Raw genomic sequence first — 16,270 nt, 5'->3', positions numbered from 1 at the left:
AGAGTTGCGGTCTTATGGAGAGAAATGTGTAGGGGTGTGTGTGTGTGTGTGTGTGTGTGTGTGTGTGTGTGTGTGTGTTTTGTTTTTGTTTTACACCTTTTTCCCTTGTTGGCCCCCACCTAGAATAATCTTCAAAGCAAAAAAAAAAAAAAAAAAATCACAAAACACTCTGTTAATACATCGTTTACACAGGTCCTCCAGGAGAGTTCTGTCACTGACCAGGGAAGATGTGTTAATGATTGAACCATGTAAAGGCCAAACTTTGGACTCTTTTTCTGCAGTTAGTGGAAATGGCGGTGTGAATCCCTGGTCAGCAGCCAGCAGCCCATCCCACAGAGCTCTGCTCCCCAGCACTGGAAAGCAGCCTGCCCGGGTCCATCAGAGAACATGGAGGGGTTTACAATTATCGGTTCAACAACTTTTCCTCCACCCCCTCTTATCAGAAGTGGCCACTGAGATCCAGACCAGCTACGTAATCTGATGAGGTCACAGCCAGGAAGAGACACCCTTGGCCACTTTTAATTTTTAAAATTTCTTCTAGGTTAAAAATAAATAATATGTTACGTGAATCATTCTTGATCAGTAGCACATTTTATGATTTCTCTTTCCAAGTTTTTATCTTTTTTATTTCTTGCCTGAAATTCTTAATTTTACTTCTGCTTTTCTCTAATAATGTGGCTTTCCTCCGACTTTGTGAATTGCTCTGTTCATTCCATATTAAAATATAATTCTGACGTTTTCCCTGTCCCTTTAATTTTCATTTAAACCTAATGGATTCAAGTGTAGCATGGAAAAAGATCACTGAGGAAAAATTTTAAATTCTGTATTTCATGGATTTGCAAAGTATGGTTGGCAACCGTTCAAAGGTTCAAAAGTTAACCCAAAAGTTAAACCAAGGTACTCTTGGTTAAATTTTTAAAAGTGTATATTTGAGAAATAGAAAAACCTAGTTGGAGTACATATCCTGAGTATCTCTACTGGATGCCATAACATGGGCATTTTAGAAATGTCAAACCATAAGCAGATGCCTTCATTATAAAATACATAATCCTACTTGCAGATTGGTTGAATTTCAGATTTCTAGCTGAGTCTTTCTCACTGTCATTATAAAGTATATTTCTAAGAGATTAAGGGTCCTCTATGCCAACATTTCAAAGGGTAAGATGAAAAAGATTGTACTGTTAAGGGAATAAAGTCCCCCCACATTTAGGGTCTAGGACTTGGGTTCTAGCTGTGCTTCTGTGTCACCTTGGTGAGTCCCTTAACCTCTTGGAATGTTTTCTCATCTATAAAATGGTGATTTTATTTCAATTTCTGTATAATTATTTCAATTTCTGTGTACTGTTTTCTCATCTATAAAAAGGTGATTTTAGTTCAATTTCTGTAATGAAAGGGTGGTTTTAATAACTTGTTTCTCCAGGTACTGTGAAAATAATTATATCAATGGACATGAAAGATGTGCTTTTTAGAAGAAATCAGGCATTGCAGGGGCTTAAAAATTACAATTTTATTGTGCTATTTTATTCCTTTTATTAGATCTTTGGACATAGCACCCGTATTATGAAGCAAAACATGATCCTTTGGGTAGTTGTGGGGGTTCAAAGGCAAGGAGAGCAGACTAGAGCCTGATCAGAGGCAAAGGCTCAGTGGGAACTAAGATCGCCAGAAGCCAAGTAGAAGACGGAGCTGTCAAGGTCATGCTTGTCTCCTGACACGCTCCATAGGATAAGTGCTGGACCAGGAAGGGTGTCTTCTAAATCCACTATTAAGGATGAGTCGCCTCCTTTGTTCATTTCTCCCAACTTAGCAAATGTCAAAAAGCAGGGGAAAAATGTATGTGCTAGATATTTTTGACAGATCCTATTTCAGGGTAATTTTGCTTTTATTATTGCTACAGTTTTTTGAGGATAATAGTGATGTCTGTTGGTGAAAGGATAGATGCCAGTGCTTGAAAGAAATGAATAGGTAGGAAGTGGGTAGATACTGAAAGTGGAAAAAGAGCTACAAATCTTACGTGGTTTGTGTGTACATGTGTGAGGGAATGAGCACAGAGTGGGCAGGAGCTGGGGAGTGGCTGGGGCGTTTTCTCTCTGCCCCTTGTGTTCTCTGAGTTGAGCACAGTGCCTCACTTACAATTAATGTTCAAAAAATATATGTTGAATGAATAACAACCGTGTCTGGTATTAATGTTTCATTTAAATGATTCTTTAGACTGAAATTTTTGAGGCCAATGACTTGTTTTTACCACCAGAGTCCTGTAAATATTATTATAATAAATTCTATAATAACGATTATAGAATTATAGACTTGAGAATATTTTAATGAATAAGAAATTGGAAAGGAGGAAAGAGATGGGAAAGGAATAATGGTGTCTACCATACGTAGGAGTAGACATTGGCCAGTTTCTGCACTTGATGCCATGTCTCTAGCACAGTAACCCTGAGTGGAAGCCCGGTTTTCAGATGCAGAGACTCAAAAAAGTCGATTGCCTTGCCCAAGGCAGTGTGGCTAGTAAATGACAGAGCTGGGATCCATACTGAGAGTCGTCATCTTCTAAAGCCCACACTCTTTCCAGAACACCATCCTGAAGACAGAAAGCTTGGGGGGGAGGGGTGGGGGCGGGAGCCGTGTTCTTATTTCCAGGATGGCAAACTCTGATCTAGGCAACCTTTTCTTTTTCTGTTTTATTTTTTTATATTTTCACTTTGTTGTCTAAGAAATACCCAGCTTGAGTGAAGACCCAAATAGAAATACAATCATGAGACTGGTGAGGAGGTGTGGAGTGAGCTAGTAAGCTGCCTTGTGCAGGTCTTCTCACCCTCAGGGACGGCTTAACTGCCCTTCAGTGCTGTTAGGTTTATGCCTTTTGCCTGCTTCTGACCCCTTGTGTTTGAGGGCTGCCCTTAGGATAGATCCTTGCTAAAGAACCTGTTAGCAATGGAAATTTTACTGTTTCCTCTGTGCTAGGTACTACATTAAATCAATTTTAATTAAGTAAAGGGTTTTAAAATAATATGACTTTTACTAATAATATCAAGAACTCTCCATTAATAATGCCATCAAAATGCTTTTGATCCCCGCCCCCCGCCCCCATACATGGAATGACATTCTGTGGTTAGCATGGGCTCTGAGTAGCCCTGGGTTGTGCTTCAATACAGTAAAAGTCTGAATTCTTTCATCTCAAGTCTTAGTTTCTGCAACTCTTTCTGATGTTTCAGCTACTTGTGATTGATGAATATGGTTATTTTAGAAGTTACAAAGATGTTCTAGGTCGTGGCAGAGTCTAACAATGTTTGTTGTGGTTAATTTCAAGAAATTGGGATAATGCAGGAACAAAATTATGGAGAGACAGTCAAAGCCCTTTCATTACATCTCTATAGGTTTAGAAGATTTCCAAAGTTATCTAATTTTATATACAAGTGTCCTTTACATTTTCTTAGAGTTCATTTTAACTCTGAGTTTTCATTTTAATGTTAACAATCATAGGACAGAAAGATTAGCTGTAAATCACCCTTGTAATTTACAAAAGATTGCATACAAAGCAGTGGTTTTAGGTTCTAATGTTTTTCCTCCTCTGCTAAAGTGAATGAAGTTCATGAAGTGTTTTAACATTGATAAATCACAAAACCTCAGTGCCGAAAGGAAAAAGCAAGTTGCAGAATTACATACAGTATGATCCAATCTAAATAAAGTTTGACAACATGCAAGACAATAGCATACCAGTAAATATAACGTTTGCTAATACATGCACTAGCTTGGGAATGAGTGTATGAGGCTTCAGTTATATTTACAATGTTTTAGGTTTTTAAAATGTTAGGATTGTTAAAGCTGGATGGCAGGTAAATGTGTTTATTATATTCTTTATATATTTGAAATATTTCATAATCTCACAAAGGAAGGTTTATTTAATGTTAGTAAAGCTTACTTTAGCTCCTAAAATTTCTAAGATGTTGCATCCCAAGCTTTATACAAAAGGACACCTAAGATATTATATTATGCTATGTCTATCCAGATGTTTTTGTTTGCATGTTTGATTCCCTTGTTGTAGGCACTGAATCTCTACAGGAGGTAATATGAAGTATTTTGCTTTGTAGCTGGAGGATTTGTAAGATGAAAGGTTTTTAAACATGAAATGAGATCAGTGGTAAGCTTGGGATTTAAATTGTTGTTTGAAAAATTGTTTGATCTGGCCCTCCAGGGGAAAAAAACATAGTGATAGCCTAGATACAATAGGACAATACATTAATTTTTTTTTCTTCATGTGTAGATCACCATGGCGACTAGACAGAAGTTGATGAGAGCTATTAGAGTTTTTGAATTTGGTGGACCAGAAGTGCTGAAATTCCAGTCGGATGTTGCAGTACCAATTCCAAAAGACCATCAGGTGGAAATAATTACTTTTAAACAGGCAATAATTACAGAATGTGAATCTCCAGCACATCAAGTGAATGTTCAAAAGAAGCAGACTCACAATGATTGTAAAGACATTGAATTAGGACAGAGTACACTGTTTATATCTGTGAGCTATGACAAAGATAAAGTAATTTTAATAATTAGTGAAGTAGATCTATGAAAAGGAAACACATCTTGTTATAGGAAACATTTGAAGTTGAGAATCATCTGTGCAGTGCAATCATTGGATTTTTCTGAATGGGGAGGGTCATAAGGAGTTTTGAATAGTTATTGTATTGCAAACTTTCCTGATTTTTATTTTGTGTATGGTAGGAAAACTGTTTTCTTCTGTATACCTGCTTTTTCACGTATGATTTAAGAGAATTTAAATGTAGAGCTTAATCATTTCCAGGGACTTTAACAATATACTTTTTCAATTAAAATTATGTTATTTTATTACTGCACTTTCCACGGCTTCCAAGTCCTATTGGCTTAGCAAGCCTTGGGAGAGATTTTCCAATTGGGCCATAGCCTACCTTCATAGATGTATTTCATATCACCCCTTCTCAGTAGACTGCTGTCACATCAAGTGATACCTGGTTTCACCAAGAGCATTTTCATTCCTTCTGTCTTTGCATATATAGTAATATTCCTTTAACCTGAAATACCCTTTTTCTCCCATTCTGAAAGAATTTCCACTCATCCTTTAAGGCTTAGTGCAGATACCACTTTCTTTGAAAGTCCTTCCCTTACTCTCACGGCAAAAGTAATTATTGTGTATCAATTAAGAATAATTAATTCTTAATAGATGTAACCTCAAAATCTCAATGGTTCAGCAATAGAAAGTTATTTATCCATCACTAAGCACCACAGTTCTAAAATGTTGGGGGGTAGCTCTCCTCCAACAGTGTGTGATTTAGGATCCTAGGCTTCTTCTGTCATGTGGCTCTGCCACTTTCAGCAGCTGTCTTCTGAGGCCACATGAAAGGGTAGAAGCACAGTGTGGGTTGCCCAGAAAGGTCTTTATGGGTCAGGCCTGAAAGTGGCCCTCATCACTTTGGTCACATTCCATTGGCTAGAACTCAGTCATTTGGCTACTCAGAACTGTAAATGAGGAGCCAGCAAATAATGTTCTTCCTATGTGCCCAGGAGGAGGAAATCGATGTGATGAGCACATAGAGGTAGGTTTCTGACACACATTCCCTCAAGTATTTCCACTGCTGTTTTCTCAAAATGTTTTTAGTACAGCATATAAGCCATTCTGTCTTATATTTTTATTTATATGTTGGTTTGCAAAACTGGAAAGTGAGTTCACTGAAGGCAAGGTTTTCCCCTCCATTTTTATAGCATCCCTCATTGCAGCCCTAGCAAAACACCAAACGAATCCCTAAATGCTCTGTGTGAACTTGTACATTGTCATTGCAGGTTCTAATCAAAGTCCATGCGTGTGGTGTAAACCCAGTGGACACGTACATTCGCTCTGGTACTTACAGTAGGAAACCACTCTTACCCTACACTCCTGGTTGTGACGTGGCTGGGGTAGTAGAAGCTGTTGGAGATAATGTATCTGCTTTTAAGGTATTACATTTTTCATGATTTCTATTTTAGGGTAATGTTTTTTTCCTGAAGTATTTAAACATGTTTTTAAAATGTGTCTGTATTTAAGTCTTTAAAAGACCCCATTACACAATTTCTGCCACTTGGGGGACTCCTCTAGTAACAAAAGGAATTATCTTTCATCCAGAGGCCTGGCTTGTTTGCATTGATGGGTATAAGTGCGGGGTCATTTCTGTGTCTTCACAGCCCTACAGAATTAAACTGTGAAGCTTTTGATTTAACAGAAATATGTAAGGAAAGAAAATTATCCTATTTCCTAACTCTTGATAATACACAAGTCAACATAATTTTTAATTCTTTCTATAAATTTAACTTCACAGAGGAAAGGGAATACTAATTCTTTTGAATAATAAGTAGAAGATTTAAAAAAAAATGCAAGGTCACTATAAATTTTTTTTTGAGCTCTAACTCAGAACAAGGTGATGGAGTCAATGAAAATGTTATGATCAGGACTTTTGGTATTTATAGCCAGAAGACATATAAAACATAGTCTATTCATATCATAGCATCTTTCCTCATAATTCCTTGACCTGCTCAACTTTGGCCACCCATTTACCAACATCGGACTGAGACAGAGAAGATTAACGTGGCCCTTGCACAGGGAGACGAGCAAATTTCTACAGCTTTCCACCCACTCCTCAGCCTGTGGCAATCTGGCTTCTGCCCCCATCTCTCCACTGAAATGATTCTTGCTAATGTCACTAATGGCATCTGTATTGCTGGAGTTAATGGGCCCTTTTATGTCATTATCTCTCTTGACTTCTCTGTGACAGTTGACACTCTCAGCCACTTAAACTTTTTCTTAAAAAAAACAAAATCTCTTTCTACAGCCTCTGTGACATCATTTTCTCCTGTTCTCCTCCCTCCCTTTCTTTTCCTTTCAGGGCATCCTTCCTCAAAAGTTCTTTTTCCCTGGATAGTCCTCAAATCTTGGTGTTGCCCAGAGCTCTCAGTCCATACTTACACCTCTGCTTTTTGTATTCGGTACCTTCTTCATGACACTCTCATGCACACCCACATTTTCCATGATCATGTGGATATCTTTAGCTTAGAATTTTCTACTGCGCTCTGGCCTGTGCTGTCCAATACAATAGCCACAAGCCACATGTAAATCTCTAGCGGCTGTTTAAAATTCAAAGTTAAAAATTCAGTTCCTCAGTCACACTGGCAACGTTTCAAACGCTTACTAGGCCCAAGCTTGGGGGCGGGAGGTTATCACTTTGTGAGGGGTGTAAATGTCTAGCTAGTATGTTGCTTTGTACACCTGAAACTAATAATAATAAAAATAAAAATGCTTGCTATGCATCAAGTGGCTGTCCTGTTAGTGCAGAGGTAGAATTCCGTCAGCACAGAAAGTTGTGTTGGCGAACACGAAACCCACAGGGTCAAGCTCCAGAACTAAAACTGAGCTTGTCTGTTCTCTGTCAGATCTGCTTCTCTCTCATGTGAGTGTCTTGGGGACTTGTGGTGTTTGAGGCTTATTTCTTCACTCTTCCTCACTGAGCTCTCCTTTACTAGAACTGGTTTCTGTCTCCTTTTCCCCTTCCCACTGCCTGTAGTTTAGTTCAAGTTATCTTACCTAGGCCCTTACCTGGATTTCTATAATAGACACCTTACCACCCTCCCTCCTCCTCCTCGAATCTGTCCTTGCTTTATAAGGTTTTTTTTTTTTTTTTTCCTGAAATGTAATTCTGATTGTTTTACAATTAATTCTTGCATTCGTTTCCTGTAGGTTTCAGGGTGTTGTTGAAAACGTTTATATTATGATAGAAGACTCCTTTGTGATCTCTCTCCCACCTGTCTTACCATTCTTACCTCTCATTCCTTCTCTACCTGTAGTTTATTCTTTAGTAAGAACTGTTTGTTCTTCCCTGCATAGCCCAGGCTCTTTTATCTCTGTGTCTTTGTTCATATTGATTCTTCTGCTTGGCAGAATTAAACTGAAACTTATAAACATGGGTTCAAGGGATTCGACACTCCAGTTTTAATTTCTTTTCATTTTTATCTCCCTAAACTATTATAATCCCTGCATTAGACAACTTACTCACTGGGAATGGAATGCTGGCATTTATTTCTGCCACTATTTCTTTACTTCCTATGTCACCTTCACCCATAACGACTCTCCCCAGTTCTAGTTTTCAATCTCCTATCCTTCAAGACCTTCCTCAAATACTAGCTTCTCAGTGAAAGTATTCTCGAGTCCCTCACCTTGGAGGTGATTCCTTTCTTTTTCTTGTACCTACCTTTGATGGCGCATCATGTTTTCCATGCTTTGGAATTATTTCTGTCTTTTTTACCCCTCTTTCGTCCTAGAGTTTAAGATGCTTGACATTAAGGAGAGTGTCTTGCTACTAAAATATCTTTCACAGACCTCAAAGTAATACTTTCTGTATAGTGGATTCTTATTAAGTGTTTGAATTACATTCAAATTCAAATCAATGCAATGTGTTTTTAAGCTGTAAAAACAGGACTAATCTACACATAGTCACATTTGACCATGCACACGCGACACTATGAAGCAGGGACTGCTTGTCTTTGACTCCCAGATGCCTTTTGAATCTTGTTTGTCTATACCCCACCGCATAATGCAGTTACTCTTACAGATCTCTTAATTATAGGACAAATTTAAGCATACTGAGAAATGCCTTAATGTTTTGCTTATTCCAAAGAATATTTACTCCCCCCCCCCCCCCCAAGAAAGAGAGCTTAGAGCAGGTGTTTGTTTGTAGTGGGCAGTCTGGTTTCCCGAGTGTGCAGTCATATCGGGTGGTCCTGCGAGGCTTGCACAATACCTTACCTCTGCCTCAGTTGTGCATCTACTTTTCAATAGTAAGGCCACACACGTTTATGGCGAGTTTGCTACTACGGGTGCTGTGACAAGTACAGAAGCCTATCCTGGCTCATCCTGCTGTCAGGATGCAGGCATAGTGTCCCACTTTCTGGTGTATGCATGAAAAATGAGGGAAATACAGGGGTGAAGAAATCGATGGGAAGGATTTAGAGTGGTGGTTGGGTAGAAGAAAGCTTACATTTGATTTGTTTCTTCTCCCTAGTATTTTGGGCAAAAAAAAAAAAAAAAAAAAAGTTGTATTAACTGCCATTTACTAACTGCTTGATGTGAGCAAATTACTGAACTTTTTGCCTCAATTTTCTTATCTGTATAGTGGGATTAGACTAAAATGGAGATAATAAAAGCTATCTTCAGCTGTTGTGAAGGTAAAACTAGCTAATACTCATATGACACTTAATACTCTGCCCCGCACAGTAAGCTCTCAATAAGGGTTAGTTGTCATTATCATCATTATTCCATTCTGTAGCTTGTCTTTCCTCGTATTTTTACTGTTTCTCTTAATTTTTTTCTTCTCACTGGTTCCCTTTAATACAAAAGAAAATTTAAAATTTTCAGTATTTTAAAATTATTTTTATGAGACCCTAAGATGTTGAAAACAATATAGACTTCTGTCTTGTTATGAAGTTTGCATAATGAAAGATCATACCCGCCGTGATGTTTTTAATCCCTGGTCCACATATTAATGTATTGCTTTTCCCAGAAAGGTGACAGAGTTTTCACTACCAACACGGTCTCTGGGGGCTATGCAGAGTACGCTGTTGCAGCAGATGACACTGTTTACACACTGCCAGAAAAACTGGACTTTCAACAAGGAGCTGCCATCGGTGTCCCATATTTTACTGCTTGTCGAGCTCTGCTCCACAGGTAATAACACTCTGTCAGTTATATAGCCAACAAGTATTAGTTGCCTTCCATCTTTCCATCTGTCTGTCATTTTTGCATACCATTTAGCTACCACTAAGCTTTTATGGAGTGGAAACTGTACTAATTTAGGAGATTGTTCTAATCACTGGGGATACAAAGAAGAGCAGAATGCTGTCTTTGTCTTCAAGATGCTCACAGCCTAGTAAGGGGGTAGATAAGAGTAATAATATTTATAAACAGTGTGGAAAGTACAGTGATAGAGATATGCATAGAAATTTATCAGTTCACGAGGGCTGTGCCTGTTGTGAAGAGGTCCGGAGCTTCCTGGTAAGGTGTAAGACTTGTATTATACCTTTTTGAAGCCATAGTTCAAAAATCTTGTTATCCAATCATGGAAGCTAATTGCTGCATTTTAAAAGCACAGTATTGGGCCCTACCCTAGACCCACCGGTCAGTTTCCATGACTGGGACAGGACAATCTATATTTTAATCTAATTTCCTAGGTATCTGAAAAGGATCAGAGGGAATTAGACTGGAGAAGGTGCTGGGAGGGGAGCGGGCATTCTAGACCATGGGAGTAGTTGGCATGTGGGGAAAACATGGTATCTGGGGAGGGCTGTAGCAATTTGGTTTTGTTTGATAGAAGTGTGGCAAAAAATAAGGTTGGAACATAGTAATCTCTCAATAATGTTAGCTGCCATCACCAAATAGGTAGGCTTCTGATTGTAAAAAGTTGCATTAAAGAGCTCATGCATTGTTCTGTAAGGGGTTGGGGTCAAGAAATGTTTTATTCAGAGAGTGATATTGTCATATTTGTGTTTTATTGATATCACTAATCATCTGTGTGAAGGACGGATTTGAGCACAGGAATGGAGAAGAAGATGGGAGAGTCTTATAGGAGTATCTTCTAGGCAAAATAATTTGGGGCCAGAGCAAGGGTCATGGTAAAGAGGTGGAGAGGAAAGGACAACTATTTAGGGGGTGCAATCAGGAACATCTGGTTACTGTTTGCATGTGGAGAATGAGGGAAAGGAAGAACTTAAGAATACTTCCAGGTGTCTAGCTTGGGTAATGTTTAACTGACAAAGAAAAGGAGGAAAAACTTTCAAAGGGAAGCTGAGTTCAGTTTTGGACTCGAAACTAAGACAGATATCCACATGGAGAAGTCCAGCAGGCCATTGGATGAAAGAGTCTAAAGCTGGATGGCTGAGATACACATTTAGGGATATCAGCATGTGGGTTCAAGTTGACAAGATGAAAGTGACTGAAATCCCTTGGGGAGTGAGAAGAACAGTGGATTGAAAATAGAAACTTAGTGAACAGCAACGTTCAGAAGTAGGGGACAGAGTCCTAAGAGAACCAAAGGGAGTGTATCCCAAGGCCAAGAGAGCCCGAAAGTCATGGTGTGCATTAAGCCTTTGTCCGTTAAGCCTTTGGGCTTTGAAGATAGGAAGACGTGGGTTGGAGTTCCCTCTTCACCTGCTGCTGGCTGCATAACCTTGGTCAGGTTACTTCCCTGTGCCAGCTTCAGTTTACTGATTTGAAAAACTAAAGCGCCTACATCATAGGGGTATAGTGAGAGTTAAATGAGGTAATGCATGTAAACATCTTAGCACAGAGCCTGGCACAGAGTAAGTGCTCAGTCAATGTTGATAGTCTTCAAGGTAGTAGTTGACATTCTGCTAAGGAGGAAGGCCATCTGGCAAATGCAGCAGTGAGGTGTGTTTGGAATAGTTGGACTTAGCAACGAGGAGGCCACTGTTGACTAGTCAGGTCATTTTCAGTAGAGTGGAAGGACCAAAACTGATTGAGGAGGTTGAGGAAGGAAGAGGAAATCCATTGCTGGAAAGCAGACTATTCTTAAAAAATAAGGGAGACAGGAAGGAGGGTGTAGAAGTGTGGGAACAAAAACGTTTTTTTAAGGATGGGCAAGATTTGAACATGTTTGTAGTGGAGAAAGGATCTAACAGAGAGGGAGAGATGGAAGGTTTGGAAGAGAGAGAGGAGTAGCAAATGGAACAAGATCCTGCATAAGGCAAGATGGAAAGGACTTAGGGCATATGTAAAGAGTTGGCTTCAAATTTTGGAAGCTGATCTGGTAAACCTAAGAGAGATAAAGATGGTAAAATTAAGGGAAGTTTGTGGGTAGGGAGATGCGGTATTGAAGGAACTTACATGTGATTGCCTCCCTCTTCGTAATTAAGTAGGAGGCAAAGTGGTTTTTTGAGAATCAAAACTGAAGTGGCACCAACATGCGCATTGTCCTGTGATTTTTTTTCCTGCCATCTTAGCCAAATTATCAAGAATGTTATATTTTTAACCTTAATTCAGGGCTGGAGTATTGGTGGCAAAGTAGAATAGTGCAAAGGAAATGAGAGCACTGGAAAGGAAGAGAGAGAGAAGTTGGGGTGATCTGCAATGGGATCCACGCTGACGAGGGAAGGAAGTGAGGCCAGGCGCAGCATGTGGGCAGAAATAGAGCAACCGAGAGACAGCAGTCTCTATGAAATTGAAGGAAAGGGTTTGAGAGAATGTGGGTTTACAGAATTAGGACAGATTATTGTCATACTATTGGTTACCAGTGTCTGATATTTCTCAGCTATAGTGGTTGGGGGTGGTTACTAGGTTAAGTCCTTGGAAAGAGCAGCTAAAGTGGAGGAGAATTTAGGAATTGTGATGAAAGATTTTCTTCCCGGTAAATATTGGAATCTCCTTGATTGGGGCTGGGTTTGGGGTGGAAGAGAAAGCCTATGAGCCAGTTACTAGTCTTCAGTGAGTAGGTAGGAGGGAGTAGGGGACAGCAGCTAGTACCCCAGTCCCTGCCATGAGCCCCCACAGGGTGTGTGTGTGTGTGTGTGTGTAGAGAGGGATTGATTTGACTGATTTTTAAGGAATTGGCTCACCTGACTGTGGACACTTGGTAAGTCTAAAAACATCTGAGCGGGTAGATCAGCAGTCTGCAGACCCAGGGGAGCGTTTCAGTGCAGTCCAAAGGCGGTCTGCTGGCAGAATTCCTTCCTGCTCCAGGAGAAGTCAGTCTTTATGCTATTAAGGCCTTCACCTGATTGGATGAGGCCCAGCCACATTACAGAAGGCAATCTGTTTTATTCAGAGTCTCCTGATTGAAATGTTACTCTTATCCAAAAAACACCTTCACAGAAACATCCAGAACAATGTTTGACCAAAATCTGGCACCACGACCCAGCCAAGTTGCCACATAAAATTAAGCATCCCAGTGACTCCCCAGGAGGATAGCAGGATCGTAGCAGTGGGGATCCTGGAGAGGGTTAGCCTGCTTTGCCTCCTCCACCCACCGTAGACGCAGGGCCTTGGGAGAACGCGCTGATAGTGTTTGAGGGGTTTCTTATAAGATTACACAAAAATTCATTGGAGAGGATTCATATCCCTTAGTATAACAGTAGTAATCCTCCGATTCTCTTACATTTGTATTTTACTTTTTTTAAAAAAAGTGTTTTGGTAAAAGTTATCTCAGTTTATCATTTCAAACCCTCAGTTTAACTCACTGCCCTCAATCCCCTTATCTCCAAGCAAGAGTGTTGGAGAAAGCTTCATTTACTGCTCGTAACTGCCATTTGTCAGCTGTTGGCACACAGCCTTGACCAGGACTCTGAGTTACTGTGTTCACACTTCCAGACTGAACATAATGTCTGCACAGTGTGGCCACCCCCTGTTCTAGGAAGGAAGAGATCCTCTCGGAGAGTCGCATCTGGACCACACAACAGCTGCTGGCTTGTGATATTAGCGCTTGTCTCTCTGGAATAAAAAAGGGTCTGTCTTGCTGCATGTTCCTTGTTTTCAGTATCACAGAAAAGCAGTGGTATGACCCAGAAGTAAAAAGCATATGTCATTTCACCAGAGGATCTGACTCTTTTAGGGTTGACACCAGAACCTTTGCGACAGGATTTATTATCTTTCCTATGCTCTTACCATTGCCGACTCAGCTGTACTTTGGAAATGAGTGTTTATAAAGGCGGGTGCAATCTGATGTTTGAAGGCCTGGGAAAATAAAAATGCTTCCTTAAATAGTCTAGTTGCTGTGTTTACTTGGGCATTACTCCACAGAATGAAGACGGGCTGTAATAAACCTGTTTTGAGATGCTTCCTGTGGGAATCAGTGAGAAACTCCAGTTCCTCTAGCTTCGGCCGTTTCGCTTAACGAACCTACAGGAACCGCAGCCTCTCAGAAGGTAGCGCCACCCTGGGGTCGCGGCGTCCAGCGTGGTGCCGGGCCCAGAATAGACTCCCAATAAGCATTTGTTGAATGAATAAATGAATTGAGGTTTTCTTTTATCTGTGGCTCTGAAGAGCCATTGTTTGATCCTGTGGAGCTTGGAGAATATTTCAGAATGAATTCCCACTTTGGGTACGTGTTAGCTGGACTGAGGGTAGAATTGCCATAAGAAGAATGAAAACACCAGAGCTTAATTTAATTAGCTTTAAAGCAAGGTGATGAACCTATGCTTTTTTTTTTTTTCAGTGCCCGCGTGAAAGCTGGAGAAAGTGTTCTGGTTCATGGGGCTAGTGGAGGGGTAAGTAGTTTTCTTTTTAAGTTTATTTTTATATAAGCTTACATTTGTGGGTTTCACATTGTCTTTCTGTTAAGTCATTTTTAAAAGCCAAGTTTATAAATAGTCAAGGGTGCTTTTTTCCCCTTTATGTAGCGAAGCTTCTTGAAGTTCTGTCTTTTGAAGGTAAGTCCTTGTCATTAGTTTAGCATTTATTGGTTAATACATTCAACAGATTACCCCATCGAAAATGTATCCAGTAGGTTTTCCACCTGCATTGAGTGTGGACCAAGATAAACTGGCTTTGTGTTTGCTCTCAAGTAGCATATGTTATAAGAATCTTTATTTGGAGTTTTAACAGTTTAAGGCTAATATTAATTCAGTATTCCCTTCGCTAAGAACGGACGTTCATTAAAGCTTTCCCTATGTTGCCCCAGACAGCACTGCAAAGCCACCCTGTGAATTCTTTGTCCTTTCTATCTCCCTTCCACTGCTTGCCCGCTCAGCTTTGATGACATTCATGGAGGGCGAAGTATATGAAGTATACGGCTGTGTCCTTAACACCATAACCCAAGGCTTAAAATGCTAATGGAGCGGGGAGGTGGTGAGGACTCGGAATTATAAAATAAGCCCTTCAGTGAAGTCGCCCAACTCAGGGCTGTCAAAAATCTCTTCAAGAAATTGGCTGTCAGTCTGCTTCCGAGGAGCTTAGAGGAAATGATAGAGCTCTGAGGTTGGACTTGAACAAGAAATCTCTGTGACCTCTATCCTGCAAGTAGATGCTTTAGACATTTTGGCAACAAGATTTTGGCATCTTTAAAATAAAGGGCCTGGGGCTAGATGGCTTCCCTTGAGGAAGATGGTTAACCCCTTCAGAGAACTATGTAGGTATGCTGGGGAGTAGATTGAAAGACGTCACATACTACAGGGCGCATGGTCCTTGGAATCATGAGTGGCATCCTGAAAATGAGACTTTGCCTTTAAAGGTGGCCAGGTAATCCAGAGCATTCGGTCCATTGTGTTTCTGTTACTTTAGATGCTGAATCATGAGGTTTCACACCCAGCTTCCTGTGTTCCTCAGATAGATGAATTCTGAAGGATTTCACAGATCAGACGACTTAATAAAAAACACCAAGATTGTCTTCATGGGGCTTGAGAAAATACGACTAATACACCTTGTCAAAAACCCACATTAAGCTTCATTAAAGAGGCTATTTTTGAGTTAAATTAAATTTAACCCTGAATAACTAAAGGCTCTGTGAAACACGTTTATTTAAATTGCTTTGGCTTTTCGAGAGCTAACCTTGTGCTCTGTATAGAAGAGAGAAATTTCAATAGGAAGGAGAGGAGAGTTTAAAGAAAAATCTTTTTTTATTCCCTTTACCTTCTTGTAAAAAGCCCAGTTGCTTCACCATGAATTTTTTTTTTTTTTTTTTTTTGAAGGCAAAATCCACACTGTTCTTTGAGCTGGCTGAGTTTGTTAAATCCTTGGCTGGCAGGGATAGGCTGGCGACCTGGTGTGTGAAGCGCCTCTGATCCTCCCTGCCCTATCAGAGGGAAACAGTACTGTTTTTCTTGCTTCTGTGTGTACTTTCTGTCCTCATTTAATTCAAATTCCTTTGGGATTATGTTCTGTATTTAAACTGATTTAAACTGGTGTGGAATTTAGGAACACAGCTATTATCCAGATAAGTTGGTGGGGTGTGTCCTATTATAGTGTCAGCAAAATAAATAGAAGAAAAATGGTAGACGCATAATGGTATGTAATCTATTGAGGGAGTATAGCTGGTATAATTGTTGACAGGAATAGAATAAACAGTGCCTTTAAAATGGCTATCGAGTGTCCTTTTGAAGTTGTTAGAGCATAGGGAGATGTATTTACGTTAACTCCTAGTGGTTTTATTAAAGGCTTTTTGTTAATTGAAATTTTTAACTGAAAATTAAAGGAGCAAAAATCAATTGTGCTAACCCCATAGTGTATTGTATTTCGTGGAATTGAATGTTTCTCTCAGTCATCAGA

At 39.8% G+C, this 16,270-nt stretch overlaps 1 protein-coding gene across 4 annotated transcripts in view; it reads left to right on the top strand.

Annotated features, from left to right (window-relative positions):
- CRYZ (crystallin zeta) overlaps positions 1-16,270 on the top strand; it is a 40,749-nt gene that overhangs the window by 645 nt on the left and 23,834 nt on the right. For 3 of the 4 annotated variants that reach the window (XM_019743766.3, XM_074334956.2, XM_019743765.3), the window contains exons 2-5: positions 4,268-4,384; positions 5,818-5,970; positions 9,561-9,724; positions 14,223-14,274. In XM_019743766.3, coding sequence (XP_019599325.1) covers positions 4,274-4,384; positions 5,818-5,970; positions 9,561-9,724; positions 14,223-14,274 — 480 coding nt within the window. In that variant the 5' untranslated portion in view covers positions 4,268-4,273. Of the gene's footprint in view, positions 1-281; positions 486-4,267; positions 4,385-5,817; positions 5,971-9,560; positions 9,725-14,222; positions 14,275-16,270 lie in introns of all 4 variants that reach the window. The other variant, XM_074334954.2, reaches the window with a different exon arrangement.

The sequence above is a fragment of the Rhinolophus sinicus genome, chromosome 14, assembly GCF_057876585.1.
Source record: "Rhinolophus sinicus isolate RSI-liver-muscle chromosome 14, RSI-T2T, whole genome shotgun sequence".
NCBI lineage: Eukaryota > Metazoa > Chordata > Mammalia > Chiroptera > Rhinolophidae > Rhinolophus > Rhinolophus sinicus.
This window is presented reverse-complemented; position numbering and strand designations above follow the sequence as displayed.